Genomic DNA, 16,328 nt, shown 5'->3' with positions numbered 1-16,328 from the left:
TCAACTATATATACTTATAAGAAGTAGAGTTATCATATTAAACGTATCATAAGTAGAGAAGAGCTGAACTAAGAGTCTACAAAAAACTCTCATATACTTTCACTCCAATTGAGTTACAAGAGTTTCCTGTTTAATATATGTGGGTTGTATGGTTAGTGCTCAAACTAATGAATATAATTAGGGGACGGGAGGTCTTGAAGAAGAAAATAATAAGTGTTATATTCACTTATTTCTGTTTAGAGCAATTATAAATCACAATAAATAAGATCTGGGGGCAAGCTAAACAAAAATGTCTCCGACAAATTAGAGCTTGCTTTGTATAATTATATATGAGTAAACAGATTAAAAAAGCAACTCGAAATGAATAGAGATAATATGAGATACATACATATGTACATATGAGTATATGTATACAGATCTATATAAATATATACAACAGCCTGATAATTATTCGTATGATACAAAAACTATCCCTGTTTCTTTCCAAATAAAAATAAAAGACTATCATTCGGCTTGTTTAGAATACACGATGCCATAAATTGTGTTTATGCTGCGCCACTATGGCTATAGAGCGGTAAGTGCGATGAATAATTGTATGGTCGGTTCGTTCGTTCGTTCTCTGGCTTTAGATCTTAGTCATGCACGTGCTATATAATTCTCCCATCTTAGGTCATAAATTTATGCACGTCGCGTTTATCCCATTAAAAGAGCAACAAGAAGACGATAAAAATAATAATAACAACAACAACAGCTGCAATTGCGAGGACAAGGACAACGTATCCACTGCGAGAAGAGAAACCGGATTTAGTCGGGGACTTTTCAGGGCTCACATGCTTTGTATTTCTTTTGTACTTTACAAACTGGACTTTTCAGCGGTACACGAATAGTAAAAGCTAATTAAAGCTAAGCTTAGATCATATATTACTACGACTATCAACCAAAGAAGCCGCCGCCATAGCCGCCATTATGGTAATTATTGGAATACTGTGACTGCGACTGGCTGTAGTGGCCGCCATATGAGCCTCCGAAATTGTTGTAGGCTCCGCCGCCTGGATAGTAGCCACCACCGCCGCCATAATAAGGCTTGTGTCCAAATCCACTGTAGCCGCCGCCTGGGTAGTAGCCACCGCCATGTCCACCGCCGTATCCACCGCCGAATCCACTGCCGCCATGATGATATCCGCCGCCGGGATAGTAGCCACCGCCGAACGAGCCGGGATGGAAGCCACCGCCGCCAAAGCCGCTATAGAGGCCCGTATTTAAGCCCACGCCTGCACTTAGTCCCACGCTGGCGCCCAAGCCGCCGCCGAGTAGTCCAAATGAGCGTCCCTCCCCTTTGATGGGAGCCGGCGCAGCCGCTCCATAGCCGACAACGGCTAATGCCATCAACAGCTATAAGAGAACATCCGATGAGCAACTTGAAGATCGTTAAATAGACCCACCAATACGTACACAACACAAGCGCGCCATTCCGAGTGTGAGAGAATTATGAGTTGATGTGTCGCCCCGCTCGAATCGGTAACGAAACTAAATTGCAATTGTGAAGTGCTTCGCATTTATATAGCCTGCTCTGCTTGTATGCCCAATGATCGGCCACAAGAAGCAGACGACGACGCGTTACGCATTGCCAAGTAATTCTACGCGAATTGCAGAACAAACAGAACCAGTTAGTGACGAAATCGTGGAATACCCCCTCGGTAGACAATGATTACTTAGCCAGCAAGCAGCAGAATGCGTTAATTTTCGACTGTCAAAACACACACATGCATACGTATATATGCACTAATACACACACCATTTCTTGAGGGTTAAGGCAATTGTCGACCGCAGCCATAGAAGATCAAGATCACAAAAAACCCAATAAAAATAATCAGCCATCTGAGTTTACAACAACGAAGCCCGAATACTCTCTTGCAGTCGAATTACAAGAAAATCAAATGAAATTAAAAGTATTTTTCATAAATATTTATTGTTTAGTCACAAATTTAAATAATAATAAGTAAAAATATGAACTTTTTTTTTAATATATCATATATTATAATATATCTGAAACTAAATACAGCCAACACCGTGGAACAGCTTAAATACTTTCAGTTAGAGCAAAATGACAATCAAATAACAAAAGACTTAGGCAACAAACTTTACACAGAACGTGCAGCGAAGCATGGGCGCAGTTGTCGGAAATCTTTTCGGCATCATTTCGCTCATTAGCACTAGACACAAAAATATATATGTATGTATGTAAATGTGGTTTGTATTTCGTTTGTGATGCTCCAACAACAACGCATTGTCTCTGATTTGCGTACATATCTATATGTTAGCATCGTACTATATTTGATACACCTTCACTTTCGTCGGCAGTTTATTCAACCCAGGCGGGTGATTACTCAGCGAACGTCAGAGAAGTTACCAAAAGTAGCTAAATTACCATGAGGAAGTTATTTTCAAGTAGGAATAGCAATTTTAATTGAATTTATTTTAAAGTGTTGCGAGCAGTTGCGATTGCAAAAATACTTGATATAAATATTTGTGTTAGCTATGCACCTGGTTGACGTTCTAAAGGATTAGCTATTCGATTTGAATTTCAATTTTAGCTTAACACATTTACTTCCAATGAAAGTGAAGTCCCACAATATTCTTTTTAAAAATAAAAAAATAAATAAATAAGTAAATAAAATAAATTAAATTAAAAATTGCATGTATGTCTGAAAAATGAATAAAATTTGTTGTTATAATTTTAAAATATATTAATAATAACTAAATGTTAATTAATACAAAATTAATAATTAAAATAATATATATTATATATGTATTAATAAGTAAAAAAATAAATATATATATATATCATTTATGAAATATAATAATGCAAAAATGTAAATAAATTTGCTTAGCTTAAGAACTGTTGATAATTTGAGTATATTTGTATTTTTCAATTGTACAATATATGTACATCTTTTTTAATCACCTTAACCTTTATTTGAACTCATTATTATTTTAGTTTGTTTAATTATATGCCTAGTATATTTTCCATTCATAGATAATTAGTGGTAGCTGACTTCCGTTTTAGTTTGACATAATAAAAGGAAAATGCTAATGGCATTTGCTAACAAGTCTTCTATCAAACGTCAACAATGAAGGTGGGTGAAGCAAATTCTTTTAAGTTAGTTAGTTGAACTGAACATTTTTCAGATCGCTTTATATGTGTGTGTCTTGTGGTGCCTGGGTGGCTGCGCTTGGAGCGCACCACAGTGGTCGGGCCTTGGATCCACTGGCTATGGCTTTGCACCTTTTGCAGGATATGGAAACTATGCCTCATCAAGTGCCAGTGCCGCATCCAGCAGCAGTTTCCAGGGCTATGGAGGACTTGGCTACGGATGGCCAGGCAACGGCTATGGCTACGGCTATGGCAATTACAACGGAGGCTATCGGCAGCAGTTCAATCAGTATCAATACAATGGCTACAACAACTATGCTTATGGAAATAGATTTGGCTATCCATATGGCTTTGGCAAATAAATCAGATAGTTATGCATACGAATTGTTTAAAAGTTTTTAACTGCTGGAAATTTCCGTTTTCATTTTATTTGATTTCTCTTTGTTGGAGCTTGCATTTTGAAGGTCAATAAAACGAAAATACCCAAATATGTACGACCATTTGATGATTCACTTGATTAGTCCAATAGAGTTTCATATCTATGTTAGCTGATATAGTGGAAAGCTGTGAGCCTTGATAATTATTCTAAGCGCGTTCCATTGGCTGTTCATTTATTAATTATAGTAGCCGCACAGTAGCCGGTTGAGAGGGTATATAAATTAAGACCAAGAACGCCTCTTTCAGCTGGAATTACCCTCAGAGAGCCTATATGCTGTTGTCATTCAAAATTTTTCAACCGGTATTAACACTTGCCTACATATTGGCTTGTTTTCCGCAGCTTTTTTTTTACACTCTTCATACACGTATATACATACATAAATATTTTATATGTAAACTGTGTGTTCCATTTATATATTTTATTTGTTGTATTTTTGCTCTTATTTACTTTGAAAACCAGAAATTTTCAGGGTCAATTTTGTGAATACAGCAAAGATGCCAACAAATTAAATAAAAGCTGAAGTTCACAGCAATAACAACAACAACAACAGCAACAATGAACACAAACGAGATCTCATCGAGCGGCGATTGCATAAGGGCGACAATAAACGCCTCGAAAACGCGTCAGTGGCATAAAAACTCTTCGCTCACCACGCAGCAGCTTCAATTGCACACATATCGTGGTCCATGCAGCTAACATCAATCAACGAAGCGAAATTCGAACTTGAAGGCTTAGAAGACAATAAGTGAATATTAACGAGGCCATAAAACCAAATCTTGAAGCCTAGCAAACAAATTGAATCAATTAAAAATTGTGTATAACTTAGTGTAAAATGCAAATCATTGTGAGTACAAAAACGGTGTAAAACTATAAAATTTCAATAGCATAAACCAAAAAGAAACAAAGTTTTATAAACAATCACAGTGTGAAACAAAATTTATATGCCGCATAAAAATATAACATGGGCATAAAATGTACAACTTTTACTTGTGGAAGGAATTTTTAAAATTATTTAAATTATGTGTATAAAATTAAAAAATATACATAAATAATTCATTAAATAGAGATAAAACTACATTTGTAAAGTTTATTTATGAAAAAAAAAAAAAAAAAAAACAATACACCAATTTTAGAAATATTATATAAATATAAATTTAGACAATACATTCTAAAAAAAAAAAAAAAAAAAAAAAAAAACCTCAACGACAATATTATTACTTTGAAAATCTTTTAGCACCAGCTACTCCTCCTGCTCGGCATCTGCTCCGTTTTGTTGGTCCAAGCGGCAACAGCCGGAAAAGTGAAACTGTTCGCATTTAAGGGTCCACATGCCGGTTTCGTTGGACTGAAAGTTCGGACACCAAAGCTATTGGGTCTTAAGCATGCACTGGCGGGTCATGGCGGAGGATTCGGTGGCGGAATCGGCGGAGGCATTAGTGGTGGAGTAGGCTTCGGTGGTGGCTTTGGTGGCGGTTATGGCGGTGGTCACAGCAGCGGCTATCAGCATCACGAGGAATATCACCACGAAAGCCACTACAGCAGCGGTGGAAGCTATGGAGGTGGTAGTTTTGGCGGCGGCCTGTGGGGAAAATAATCACAACTTTTCCAGAAAAGTTTAAGTTCGTTAATACATGATCTTGATTACCACATTGTCTCCATTAAATTATATATGTTATTTAGTTTTAGGTTCACATTCATTTGCATACCAAAATAAACATTTTATAAATTATCGTTGCATACCCTCGGGATGTATAAAAAATGCGAATATGGGGAATATTATACGTTTATATACATTGGCATTTTTTGTTTTATTTAAAGAAACTTTTGAGAAGTAACTATATTTTCCCAGAAAAATGCAAAGAAATTGAAGTAAATAAATAAACTATAGAAAGAATAGAAACTCTAAAAAAGCTTTTATATTTCCCTATTGATTCAGCCGTATTTAATAAATACTCAAATGAAAAAAAAAAAATATATATATATATAATAATAATAATTGTTATATACATATATAAAATAAAAGAAAAACTTTGCTAATATATGAAATAAAATTGTCAGTTATACCTATTTGTTGGTATGCTAAAGATTTTTTCTTAATAAACAGCAATGAACAATAGGTGGCGTCCTATTATGACAGCACATGTTGGCGAAAAGTTGGTTATGAGATATATGTTTCCGTAGTGTAGTGGTTATCACGTGTGCTTCACACGCACAAGGTCCCCGGTTCGAACCCGGGCGGGAACAACTTTTTGATTTTCATTCAGTTGAAAAGAAATACTTAATTCGTTTCATTTGATTAATTATATATGAATGTCTAATCATTTTTTTATTTTATGTAAATATGTTGCAGACCTAAGTAACAGTACAAAAAATTGTCAAGACACAGCTCTGGGTTTATCGAATGTAATGTATCTTGCTTTTAGGACATTCCAATTAACAATTAAATAATATTTTTAAGAAGCTTAAATGCACTAATTTATAAATAACAATAAAGTTCTAACGTCTTCTTATGAAGCCGCCTCCAAAACCACCTCCAAAGCCGCCGTATGATCCACCACTATATGAGGAATAGCTTTCATATCCACCGAATCCGCCATATCCGCCATATCCATATCCACCTAGTCCACCAAATCCACCGCTTCCGAATCCGCCTTTCCAACCGTGTTTAAATGGCTTGCCAACTGGATATGGAACCGGAACCGGCTGTGGCACTGCGACTGGAACGGGCACGGGCTGAGGCACTGGAATTGGCTGCGGAACTGGAACTGGCTGTGCCACAGGATATGCCACGGGATAGCCGACACCAAAGCCTCCGCCCAATTTGTGGCCACCAAAACCATGACCTTGGCTGGACTCCAGTGCCACGCACAGCAGTAGCATCGAGATAATTCTCTGAAAAAAATATATTTATACATATATATGTATATACATATATTACATTTAGGGGAATTTTCTTCAATGACTTTGGAACTCACTCTGTTTGGTCCCATGATGTAGACAGCTTCTAACCCGCAGTTGATCCGAGTGGTCACTTTTATAGTATTCTCGAAGATTTCCTGTACTTCCTTATCAACGAGTTCAAAGAACTCAGAAACTAACGTTATAACGAGAAGAACTTGTTTTATAGCCAAGACATAAATATTAATGCGACTTATTTAGTATAAGCAACTATTGCGAAAATGTTAACAAATCATGTGAAAAGCATTGATAGCGTTCAAATCGTGGGGTTAAGGTCGTCACACAATTCCACAGTTCCGGCCTATGTGGGCGTTTATTCTGTGATGGTCTTATAAAAACTGAAGCATCTTGGAGTTAGTCAAACAGTCAAGTAAGAGACAATATCCAGACATGTTGAAGATTAGCAGTTCCGTAAGTAAATCTTTTGCCAATATTCAGTCACAACTTCTCACAATTCTATTCCAACAGCTCTTGGTGCTAGCACTCCTCGGCAGTTGCTATGCCCAATACCAATATCCAAACTCAGGCGCCACTGGTGCCGCAGGGGCCTCTGGTGTATCTTCTGCATCAGGAGCTCCAGCTGGTGGAGTCAGTAATCGTATTATTGGCTTGAATGGCCTGCTAGGTGGAGGTGGCGGTGGTGGCTTGTTTAGCAATCTTTTGGGTGGCCTACTCGGTGGTGGACGTCAACCTTTGGGACAGGCTTATCCAGCACCTCCGCTAGTGCCATCATACGGCGGCGGCTATCCCGGTGGTTACCCAGGCTATGGATACGGCGGTGGACTCGGTGGCTACTCCGGCTACTATCCAGGTGCCCAATTTGGTGGTGGCGGCTTTGGACCCGGCTACGGCAACTACTATGGCTAGTCAACTACGTCAACTAATTGGGGCCCACAAAGTCAACTGAAGTATTATTTAAATGACTATTTTGCCATGTTATTAATGTGTACATAGCTATAAGTTTGTTGACCATTAAAAAATTGAATACAGAAATACCTTACTTTGTTTGTAAATGTATTCGCAACGTACGTCTTGCATGGGGATGTAGCTCAGATGGTAGAGCGCTCGCTTAGCATGTGAGAGGTACGGGGATCGATGCCCCGCATCTCCAATGGTAATTAATCTTTTGCTAATGTATTTAATAAATTTAGCTAGCTAGTCCTACACATATATGTATGTATAATAAAGCTTATTTAATAGTTTATTTGTTTACTGCAACACAAATAGCAAATCTGTTCATTCTATATTGAAAGCATTAATGCTTCTGAAAGCAAAGTTTTCTATAATTTTAAATAAATTTACATTAAACTCTGAATGATACCGAAACAAAAATCGCTATATATAAGTATAAGTGTATTTGTATATTTGTTGCATAAATACGAATTGCGTCGTAAAATGAATACAAAACGCAGTACTGTCACACTCGAGCCATGCGGCTCAATGGTCTAGGGGTATGATTCTCGCTTTGGGTGCGAGAGGTCCCGGGTTCAAATCCCGGTTGAGCCCACACCGTTTTTTATTTTTAGTACTTTTTAACTTTAAATTTTCAAATTATAAGTATTAAAACATTAGTAAAATTAATATTAATTAAATTTTAAAAAATATAATAGTATAAAAATAAAATAGAAAAAAATAAAAAGTTACTGAAATTTGGAGATGCGGGGCATCGATCCCCGTACCTCTCACATGCTAAGCGAGCGCTCTACCATCTGAGCTACATCCCCGTTGGGGATATAGGGAACAGCTGAGCATTTTCTCAGACAGCTTGCGATTTGTTGAATTTGTGCTGAGCAAAGCTAAAGCGCTTTATGCAATCTTTTTAAACAAATTTTTTAAACAATATTACTTATCTTCAATTAAGGGAAAAGAAAGGGCAAACAAATCTTTCAAAATATTAATATTAATTAGCCAGTTTTCAAATTTTAAACTATCATTCGCAATGAATACATCTATCACATTGATATCCAATCTTCCGTCAACTGCTTGAAACTTGATAAGAAGTAGACGTCGCTGACTCGGCAACTTGAACAAACTTATGCATTTAATTTCCGTTTCCGGTCAGTGAAAGTTGCCCAAAGGAAAGCAACAACAACACCTGCCTCGTTCCAGTTTCGTGCGCCATTGTTGTCATAGCACAAACAAAAATAAACACGCGGACAATTTCATATGGGGATCTGAAACAAGAGAGAGCTGAAGACACTTCGGCTGGATATGGATATGGACGCGGTGGTCCATTCGGATCCCATTGCTCATTGCCCATCAGCCGTTACTATCTGCACTTTCACACTTGTGTTTATACAACTGTCGCTTGCTGACGTATTTGTTTGGTCGGCCACGCCCCGCCTGGTCCGGCAAGCTCTATTATTATTTTCACAAGTTATATAAAAATAATAACAGAGCCGGACTGGGCTACAAGCTGACCGGAGCCAGGCGAGCCAACCATCCATCCTTCCATCCATCCATTATGCGCTTCCAGGCATTTATTTGCCAAACAATTCAGCAGCGCGTTGGGTTCACGTCTGCTCCTTGGGCAGCTTCAACCACTTCATCAGCATTCAGCAGCCCAGGGTCTGCATTGGCATTGGCATTGGCATCGGCATTGGCTTCAGCATCGGCATCAGCAACAGCAACAGCATCAGCATCAGCCATGTCTGGAGCTATCTTATGGTTTATGATGGAATCAAAACAAATGCCATCATTTCGTTTGCTCCTGATGAGTTTGTTTATGCAGATTGGTTTGGAGTTTTTCGGCGTTAATGGATAAATGTCCATGTATGTTTGGCTGCTTGTGTGCTTGTGTGTCCTATGTACACGTACATAAGTAGGTGAGGTTGTGTATGTGTGTAAGTGTGCCCTTCCCACAGCTCTGCACTCATTTCTGTTCACATTTTTACATGTAACCCTTTTTAATGACTTACCACTTGGGTTATTGCCGTTCAGTCATACCAAATGTGACATGGAGAACTCTTGGCTTCAATTTGTTGAGTTCTTCGTGAACTTTAAGTTAATTCTTTGAGAGTTAAATTAAGAATTCAGTAACAAATACCAACTATTATTTTATTGTTATTGCTTTAATTATTTCGAAAGACCTCTTTTATATTGCAAAATATTGCAAAATAGAGAGTAACGGAACTTCGTTTACTTTGATGTGAGAATTCTGTTTCTTGTGAATTTTTGCTTTGCTTTTTTGGTTGCACACTTTTCAATTAAAATTGTATTGTTTTCTTTTACTTTGTCTGCGTTGTTTACTTAGGCGAGGCTGCTTAGCCGAAAGCACAGGACAACGAGTTGGGTCCGCAGGCTGGCAGCGGAACGGTTCCAGGGCCAGGTCCAGGTCCAAATCCAAAGCTGCTAGCACTCCCTTGAGGCGGAGGCATGGCCGGTGGCAGCTGCGGCAGCGGTGCTGGTGGCGGCAGAGGCAACGGTCGAGGCGGCGGTGGTGTCAGTGGTGTGGGCTGCCGGGCTGGCCCGAAGAAACCGGGCCCATACGGCGGATGGGACACTGAGCTAGCCATGTTCTGATCAGTCTGATATATGTAGACATTGCTATTGCCCTGCGCCTGTTGCTGTTGTTGTTGCTGCTGCTGCTGCTGCTGCTGCTGTTGGGGCTGCAGCGGGATCGGCGAGGCATAGTAGGTCGGATAGAAGCCACCTGGCTGTGGTCCAATGGCTGCAGGATTACAGCCGTACGACGGGCAATTGAAGTAGCCATTGAGAGGGAAAGCAGCGCCGGCATAGAGCGGTGCAGAGCCGTGAAAGGCCAACCAACGATCGCGCCAGCGTCGAAATAAGGTGCCCAGGAAGAAGAACGAGCGCCCATCAATATGCTCTGGCTGCTCCTGATAATCCTCGTTCGCATCCCGCTGCATGTCCGCCAAACAGGCAGCCAGCAAGAAAAAAATGAGAAGAAGAATCTGTTGAAGAGCCCTTAGAGGAGAAGAACTTGTAATAAAGGAAGCTGAGCTGCCACCTACCCGTGTGGACATTTTCAGCAACTAAGCGCGCTGATGTCTGGAGTTGAACTGTGCCCAACTGCTGCCAGTTGAGCCCCAATGAAATGTAGTGTAAGCCATCGACTCCATCGCCCATGAGATGCCGCCTAATGAGGCCTGTAATTAACTCTTTGGGCAGCCGTTGCTCTGGTAATCCGCCACAATTGCAGCAGCCAAGCGTGCAGCACTTGAAGATCGTCACAAAATACCGTATGATGCAAGAGACCTGGGCTCAACTGATAAGCGTGCTCAACCGAAGCTAGGCATCTCCTAAATTGCAAATTAGATGCCGAAACAGTTTCAGCCTAAACGTAGTATTTCAAAAGTCAATAAACATTGCTTGGGCGGCAATAAAGCAGCGCAGAGCGAAGCAAGGCAGCTTCCAACGGGGCGTGGCCTGAATCAGCCAAGCGTTGGCTGGAGGGGAGTGTTAGGAAAACCTTTATCTGTTATTGGTGGAATATATGATCGCTGTAATATATGATCTTGTACAACCGCGATTGCAAATTTACCTTTTTCAAGCTGCTTAAGATTTAATAAGATTTTAATAAGATTTACTCATATCTCAGTTAGACTTTATATGAAATTGAATTAACTTAAATTGAAGCATCGGTTACTGGGGCTTTCCGCTTAGCCCATTTTATATCGAGGCCACTTCATACATTTCATTCCTATTTTGTTTTAGTCTTTTATCTTCTTTACACACATAATTGTCTCGAATTTATTTCGTTCTAGTTTTATTTTAAAATATTGATGCATTTCATACTTCAAACGTTCTCTTCTAGACAAAGTTTTTGAAAATATTTGGTTCCTGCACGTGCCAGCCATTATTTACTGTTCCACAATAGAGAAGTTAACCTGGTTCTTTTTACTTACTTTTTTTTTTTGTTTTTGTCTTGATTTTGTTTTGCCACCTTGCGCTGCTTGGCCGCCTAAAAGCGAGCAACAACAACATTTTGAGTTATGAGTGCTGCGTGTCAGGTGTACTAAAAAAGCTTAAGCAAATCAAAAACTCATATCGAACGTCTAACAATTACCCTATATTATTATATTATCGATAAATTAACTAATATGTTAAAATATTTCTTTTTTGTTAGATTATGTTATAAAATGTGTTAATATCTGATTTTATTAGAATTTAAATATTTAATATTTTATTATTATTATTATTATTTTTTTACACAATAAAAAATTATAAATTATTTGCAAGATACTAGATAACGGAAAATAATAATCAGAATCCACATTTTGCCTTGATGCCCAAACTTAAGTTAACCGAGTATGATTTGAGCGCCGACTCGAGGCTTGTCTTCTATTGACCCAACAGCATAAACACCATGCCCATCGACAACAGAATCAATGGGTATTGCACAGGTGACAACAATCAGTTGGCTGCTGTATGCATCGGGGGGCTTTTACCCTGTGAGTGTCTGGCAAAACAAAAACACAAAAGCAAATGCTGTGAAAATTCACGCGCCCGTGAAAATTTCGCACGTTTTTATGGCCATGGGCCAGGCGGTCCCACGGGGCAGGAAAAGGGCAGTCAAAAAAGTTGAGAAATGGCCTGATAGATTATGCCTGCGCCCTGGCATGCAGCAACTTAGATTTCTGCGGCTACTTGCATTTAATTAAAAAAATATGCAAACTCGACAGAAAACTAAAACGAAATTGCAAACAAACCGAAATCGTTGGCAGGGAAACTTTTCATAAACTTTGCTGCCATAAAAACAATAAAAACCGCAATCCCACCCAGCATTGCCTTTGTTATCGGAATAAGCACCGAAAGACTCAAACGGACAATGGCCGAGTGTGTCCTTTTTTACGACAAAGCTAAATCCGGCGGAACCACATAAATTATGTTAATGCTCAGCCACACGCCCACCATGTGTGGGAGTCAGCAGCCAATGGTCAACTGCTCTGCTCTGTTCTGCTCTCCAAGATAATCACAAAAAATACACAGCAACAGCAACACCACATTGTGTGCTGAAATGACGTTTGTTTAGTCCTGTGCCTTCCGTCTGACTGTCCGTCCGATAGTTTTTGCCGTCTATTGAGCGAAATTGCTGACAATTGCTAAAAACGCTTGGGTGTGAGTTTCTGCTACTTTGCGCCGAGCATTTCAGCTAGTCCTTCGCTTATGAGTTGGGCTGAAGGCGACGAATGCGAACAACATGAGCCGCAGGCGTGGCAATTACAAATACACAAGACTCACTGCAGCCATGCCAATGATAAATGACAGATATAAGGCATAACAGTTGGGATTTTAATAGTAAAAATATCATGAAGGCAAAGCCAAGTATGCCAAACAATATGAACTATACAACAATTAGGCAAATAAGAATACTAAAATCGAGCTTTACCGACTATCTAATACTCGTTTACGGTCTAAAAACAGTTTAGTATATTTTCTGAAAATTGAGGGTGCAGAAGCTTAACATTCACTACCCGAAAGGGTTTTATATGCATTTATATATTGATAAATAAGCAGACAGAGTCAATTATAACATATTTCTTACATTTTGGCATTCTGACTATAGCTAAATTGTCATTAACCCGATTTGTCATGTCCGCAAGGAGCTTATATATATCTATTACTTATGCTTAAGTTGTCTATATATATAACATATTTCATATTTAAAATAAAAAAAAAACTTAAATAAATTCGTCTTGCTATACCAGATATAACCTCAAAATATCTCTAATTTATATTTATTTATTAAATACATTAAAAATATTTTCAATGTTCTATTTTTATTGCAAATATATCTATCAAGCTATAAATTTTCTAATTATATCACCTTTAAATCTTACGACCTTGCTATAAAGTCATATACATCCACACAAATTCATTTAGTACATCAATATTTTAAATACATACATTGAGAGCAAATGCAAAGTTTTAATTACAACTTTGATTGGAGTTTACTGCACACGCTGCTGTCCGCAAATAATGAGCCAGTTGTCCAGCAGATTAACCCAATCGTCGGCAACACTCGCATAATAATGCTTATGAGGAAATTAGAAGAGGACATTGCTGTATCCGACGCACAAGGGACAGACCGGCAACCACACAAAAGGATTCCAATGTCCTGGAAATTAAATCCATAAAAATGATTACACATACGAGGCATACACCCAACCTAGTTGGCCATTGTCAGAAGTTGTGGTTTACATATTTATTATTTTCAGCATTGTCCGACTCTACGGAAATTATCAGCCTTGTGCGTTTGGGCATAAAAAGTAAAGATAAGCCCAACGACTGCAAATAAATCGAAACAAATAATGTTGCTGCTGGCTAATTGCAGCATCTAGCGCCGCCTCAGAGAATCCATTGAAAGCCCGTCGGACGCAAGCAACATGCGATACATTTGCAAAGCAAATGGTCTCCAGCCACTCCCAGACTCAGAGACAACCGCTGGCTGGTCAGTCGGCAGTCATGCAACATGCTGTCGAACATATCCGTCATGCTGTTTCGCTGGCTTCCGTTGTGCAATGTCGCCCACGAGGACAACAGGTGGTAGCTGCTGGCACGATAAAGTGTGGCATAATGGGGTTTGGGTCGGGGGTTGAGGACATACATACATACCTACATGTTCGTAGTCATAAAGGCGAACGCAAGCCGTTGTTTGTTGCACGTAAACTTTCTGTCAGCTGTCATCAATGCAGACGCACAAAAGCAACACGAGTTCGTCGCGAATCGTTGTATATTGTTCCGGACCAAAAGGGATTGAAATAGACACAACATGCCAGGCAAATGACATAATTCCAATTCATTTAACAAAAAAATGGGTTTTATTTATTTCCGAATTAAATTTGTATAATTTATAAAATAAAAACAATCACAAATCCGCAAAGGCCCCGGCGAGATTCGAACTCACGATCTCCTGTTTACTAGACAGGCGCTTTAACCAACTAAGCCACGGCGCCAGTTGAAAGGTGGGCGAAATCTACAAAATATTTTTTTCTTCCAAATTAATCACAGATTAATAAGTACTTTGACAAATTGTAGAACAATTTTTTTATGAATATATAAATTCGAATTAAATATTTTTAATTTATATTAAATGAAAAATTAATTTTTCACAAAAAGAACACATCACCAAAGTTTTCACACTTTTGTAGGCCCCGGCGAGATTCGAACTCACGATCTCCTGTTTACTAGACAGGCGCTTTAACCAACTAAGCCACGGCGCCAAGTGTCTGGATCGTGTCCAAACAGCTACATGTGTATAAGCCTATGGAAATTAAGGTATTCACAGCATTGAAGCAAAAGATAAAAATATAATCAGTTCAATTTCACAATTTGTATTTATTTAAGATGTGATGAAAATATACCAAAATAAACATTTGTATATATGTAAATAATAATCTTTTTAATGTGAAATTTAAAAAAATGCGTAGTTTATCTAAGAAAACAAAATATATAGATGTTCCTAAATTTTATTTATGTAAATAAATATTCATGTTTAAAATAATATGAAGTTTAATGTATGACATATTTATTTCTTTTAATAAAAAATACATTTTATTTAATTCTTTAAATAATAAGCTCCGAGATTAAAATAATCAAAATTGAAAATGTGAAAATTTTACATATTGCATATATGTATATATTTCACTTATTAGTAGGGGAATCCATGCCCGCAATATATTTTATTAAAAGACTAATAAACGATACGTACACATGGGGAACTACATCATTGTATACATATCCATTTATTATTGTCTATAATATATATGATGCATGTTTTGTATTTGTATTTGTCAAAGCTTGCTAAGACTGTCAGCGGGAATCCACCGACTCTGTGGTCTGTGCTTTAAATAGCTCCAACTCAAAAAGTATAAAAGAGCAGAAATCCGTGGTGAAGAGCATCAGAGATACTTGAACCGCTTAAGCATTAACAATTACTAAATTTTCTAATTATTCACCAATGGAACCAATCAAGGGAAGTGTCGGAGCTAATGTCACGAACAACAGCATTAGCGTTAATGCAGCAGTGAACCGGTAAGTGGCTCAAGCATTTTACTAACTAAGAGCACTCACATATTACTCAATCGATTGACAGCAATGGTAATGGTCTATCAGTGGAACATGTTCAAAACCGCGGATCTGGCAGCACCACAACGGTAGCGGGTCAAGCGAACATCTTCCAGAATAAGAGTGCTGAGATGAATGCCAGTGCCCATCACACTCACAATCGCCATCTGGATAAATTTGGCGGTGGAATTGATATAAAGACCGCCACAGGTCATTCAGCCACATTGGGTGTTAACCATGTGCCCAAGTTTAATATGACCGCCGTGAATGCCAGTGGCAGTGCCAATCTCTACACTTCGCCCAGTGGCAATCTAAACGTGGCTGCCACAGCAAACGCAATGCGCCACACCAGCGGACCCTTCAGGGGCAAATCCGATATGGGGTACGGTTTAAATATGCAATATAAATTTTAGAAAGCCAAAAGTCGAAAGTTGTAAAAATATATGTATTCAATATTGAAATAATAAATGTATTACGAAAATAATAAATATAATATAAAGCCATTTAACAATAAGCTTTCGATAAGAAATTTTAACTAACGAAAGATTTTATCGAAATAGAAAAATTATAGATGATTTTAAAGTAAATCGATCTCTAGCTCCTTTAGGTTCGCGGCAAGCCTATACTTATGGATAACTTAGTTTATGTATAGGATTATAGTGTATAGTGAAAAGTTTCAAATTATAACTTAACGATTTATCGTTGTGTATTATACACTATTGTGTCTAAGTCCAGCTCATGCATTAT

The 16,328-nt window shown here is 38.3% G+C and overlaps 6 protein-coding genes and 6 non-coding genes across 17 annotated transcripts; 6 read left to right on the top strand and 6 right to left on the bottom strand.

Moving 5' to 3' along the window:
* Positions 1 to 803: 803 nt before the first annotated feature.
* Positions 804 to 1,611, bottom strand: Edg91 (Ecdysone-dependent gene 91). Its single transcript, XM_018001217.2, has 2 exons — positions 1,453 to 1,611; positions 804 to 1,392 (listed from the first exon to the last, which is right to left on the bottom strand). The coding sequence occupies exons 1-2, from the start codon at positions 1,468 to 1,470 to the stop codon at positions 934 to 936; spliced, it is 477 nt and encodes a 158-aa protein (XP_017856706.1). The 5' UTR covers positions 1,471 to 1,611; the 3' UTR covers positions 804 to 933.
* Positions 1,612 to 3,509: 1,898 nt separating this feature from the next.
* Positions 3,510 to 5,392, top strand: LOC108616581 (uncharacterized). Of its 6 annotated transcripts, none has more exons than XM_089476453.1 (3): positions 3,510 to 3,618; positions 4,053 to 4,437; positions 4,828 to 5,392. In XM_089476453.1, exons 2-3 carry the CDS (start codon positions 4,426 to 4,428, stop codon positions 5,185 to 5,187), a joined length of 372 nt encoding a protein of 123 aa, XP_089332579.1. In that variant the 5' UTR covers positions 3,510 to 3,618; positions 4,053 to 4,425; the 3' UTR covers positions 5,188 to 5,392. The 6 variants fall into 6 exon arrangements, with proteins under 6 accessions (XP_089332579.1, XP_089332578.1, XP_089332581.1 ...); XM_089476452.1 differs by having other exon boundaries at positions 3,510 to 3,645; XM_089476455.1 differs by having other exon boundaries at positions 3,516 to 3,618; positions 4,063 to 4,437.
* Positions 5,393 to 5,764: 372 nt separating this feature from the next.
* TRNAV-CAC (transfer RNA valine (anticodon CAC)) lies at positions 5,765 to 5,837 on the top strand. The gene has a single exon. It is a non-coding gene; the product is annotated as a tRNA-Val (tRNA).
* Positions 5,838 to 6,089: 252 nt separating this feature from the next.
* LOC108616645 (uncharacterized) lies at positions 6,090 to 6,686 on the bottom strand. The gene is made up of 2 exons (XM_018012054.2): positions 6,569 to 6,686; positions 6,090 to 6,485 (listed from the first exon to the last, which is right to left on the bottom strand). Exons 1-2 carry the CDS (start codon positions 6,581 to 6,583, stop codon positions 6,090 to 6,092), a joined length of 411 nt encoding a protein of 136 aa, XP_017867543.1. The 5' UTR covers positions 6,584 to 6,686.
* A 138-nt stretch (positions 6,687 to 6,824) lies between these two features.
* On the top strand, positions 6,825 to 7,418 carry LOC108616728 (uncharacterized). Its single transcript, XM_018012175.2, has 2 exons — positions 6,825 to 6,962; positions 7,020 to 7,418. Exons 1-2 carry the CDS (start codon positions 6,942 to 6,944, stop codon positions 7,416 to 7,418), a joined length of 420 nt encoding a protein of 139 aa, XP_017867664.1. The 5' UTR covers positions 6,825 to 6,941.
* A 171-nt stretch (positions 7,419 to 7,589) lies between these two features.
* Positions 7,590 to 7,662, top strand: TRNAA-AGC (transfer RNA alanine (anticodon AGC)). Its single transcript has one exon. It is a non-coding gene; the product is annotated as a tRNA-Ala (tRNA).
* A 323-nt stretch (positions 7,663 to 7,985) lies between these two features.
* TRNAP-UGG (transfer RNA proline (anticodon UGG)) lies at positions 7,986 to 8,057 on the top strand. Its single transcript has one exon. It is a non-coding gene; the product is annotated as a tRNA-Pro (tRNA).
* A 145-nt stretch (positions 8,058 to 8,202) lies between these two features.
* Positions 8,203 to 8,275, bottom strand: TRNAA-AGC (transfer RNA alanine (anticodon AGC)). The gene has a single exon. It is a non-coding gene; the product is annotated as a tRNA-Ala (tRNA).
* Positions 8,276 to 8,465: 190 nt separating this feature from the next.
* LOC108616816 (uncharacterized) lies at positions 8,466 to 12,764 on the bottom strand. The gene is given in 6 exon segments (XM_089461979.1): positions 8,466 to 9,212; positions 9,470 to 10,465; positions 10,526 to 10,615; positions 10,617 to 10,725; positions 10,727 to 10,848; positions 12,756 to 12,764. Coding segments are annotated over 5 exon segments (981 nt in total). The 3' UTR covers positions 8,466 to 9,212; positions 9,470 to 9,814.
* A 1,632-nt stretch (positions 12,765 to 14,396) lies between these two features.
* Positions 14,397 to 14,470, bottom strand: TRNAT-AGU (transfer RNA threonine (anticodon AGU)). The gene has a single exon. It is a non-coding gene; the product is annotated as a tRNA-Thr (tRNA).
* Positions 14,471 to 14,663: 193 nt separating this feature from the next.
* TRNAT-AGU (transfer RNA threonine (anticodon AGU)) lies at positions 14,664 to 14,737 on the bottom strand. Its single transcript has one exon. It is a non-coding gene; the product is annotated as a tRNA-Thr (tRNA).
* A 596-nt stretch (positions 14,738 to 15,333) lies between these two features.
* LOC149270251 (attacin-A-like) lies at positions 15,334 to 16,074 on the top strand. The gene is made up of 2 exons (XM_089471385.1): positions 15,334 to 15,548; positions 15,610 to 16,074. Exons 1-2 carry the CDS (start codon positions 15,475 to 15,477, stop codon positions 15,992 to 15,994), a joined length of 459 nt encoding a protein of 152 aa, XP_089327511.1. The 5' UTR covers positions 15,334 to 15,474; the 3' UTR covers positions 15,995 to 16,074.
* The last annotated feature ends 254 nt before the right edge of the window (positions 16,075 to 16,328 follow it).

The sequence above is a fragment of the Drosophila arizonae genome, chromosome 2, assembly GCF_054131065.1.
Source record: "Drosophila arizonae isolate 15081-1271.41 chromosome 2, UAZ_ARI_1.0, whole genome shotgun sequence".
NCBI lineage: Eukaryota > Metazoa > Arthropoda > Insecta > Diptera > Drosophilidae > Drosophila > Drosophila arizonae.
Note: the sequence above shows the minus strand (reverse complement) of the source record. Positions and strands in the feature narration are given on the sequence as shown.

Excerpts from the sequence above, each read along its gene's own strand:
- LOC108616728 (XM_018012175.2), top strand. The coding sequence starts at position 6,942 with ATGTTGAAGATTAGCAGTTCC. Across the intron at positions 6,963-7,019 it reads TGTTGAAGATTAGCAGTTCC|CTCTTGGTGCTAGCACTCCT; the intron begins GTAAGTAAATCT and ends CTATTCCAACAG.
- LOC149270251 (XM_089471385.1), top strand. The coding sequence starts at position 15,475 with ATGGAACCAATCAAGGGAAGTGTCGGAGCTAATGTCACGAACAACAGC. Across the intron at positions 15,549-15,609 it reads GTTAATGCAGCAGTGAACCG|CAATGGTAATGGTCTATCAG; the intron begins GTAAGTGGCTCA and ends ATCGATTGACAG.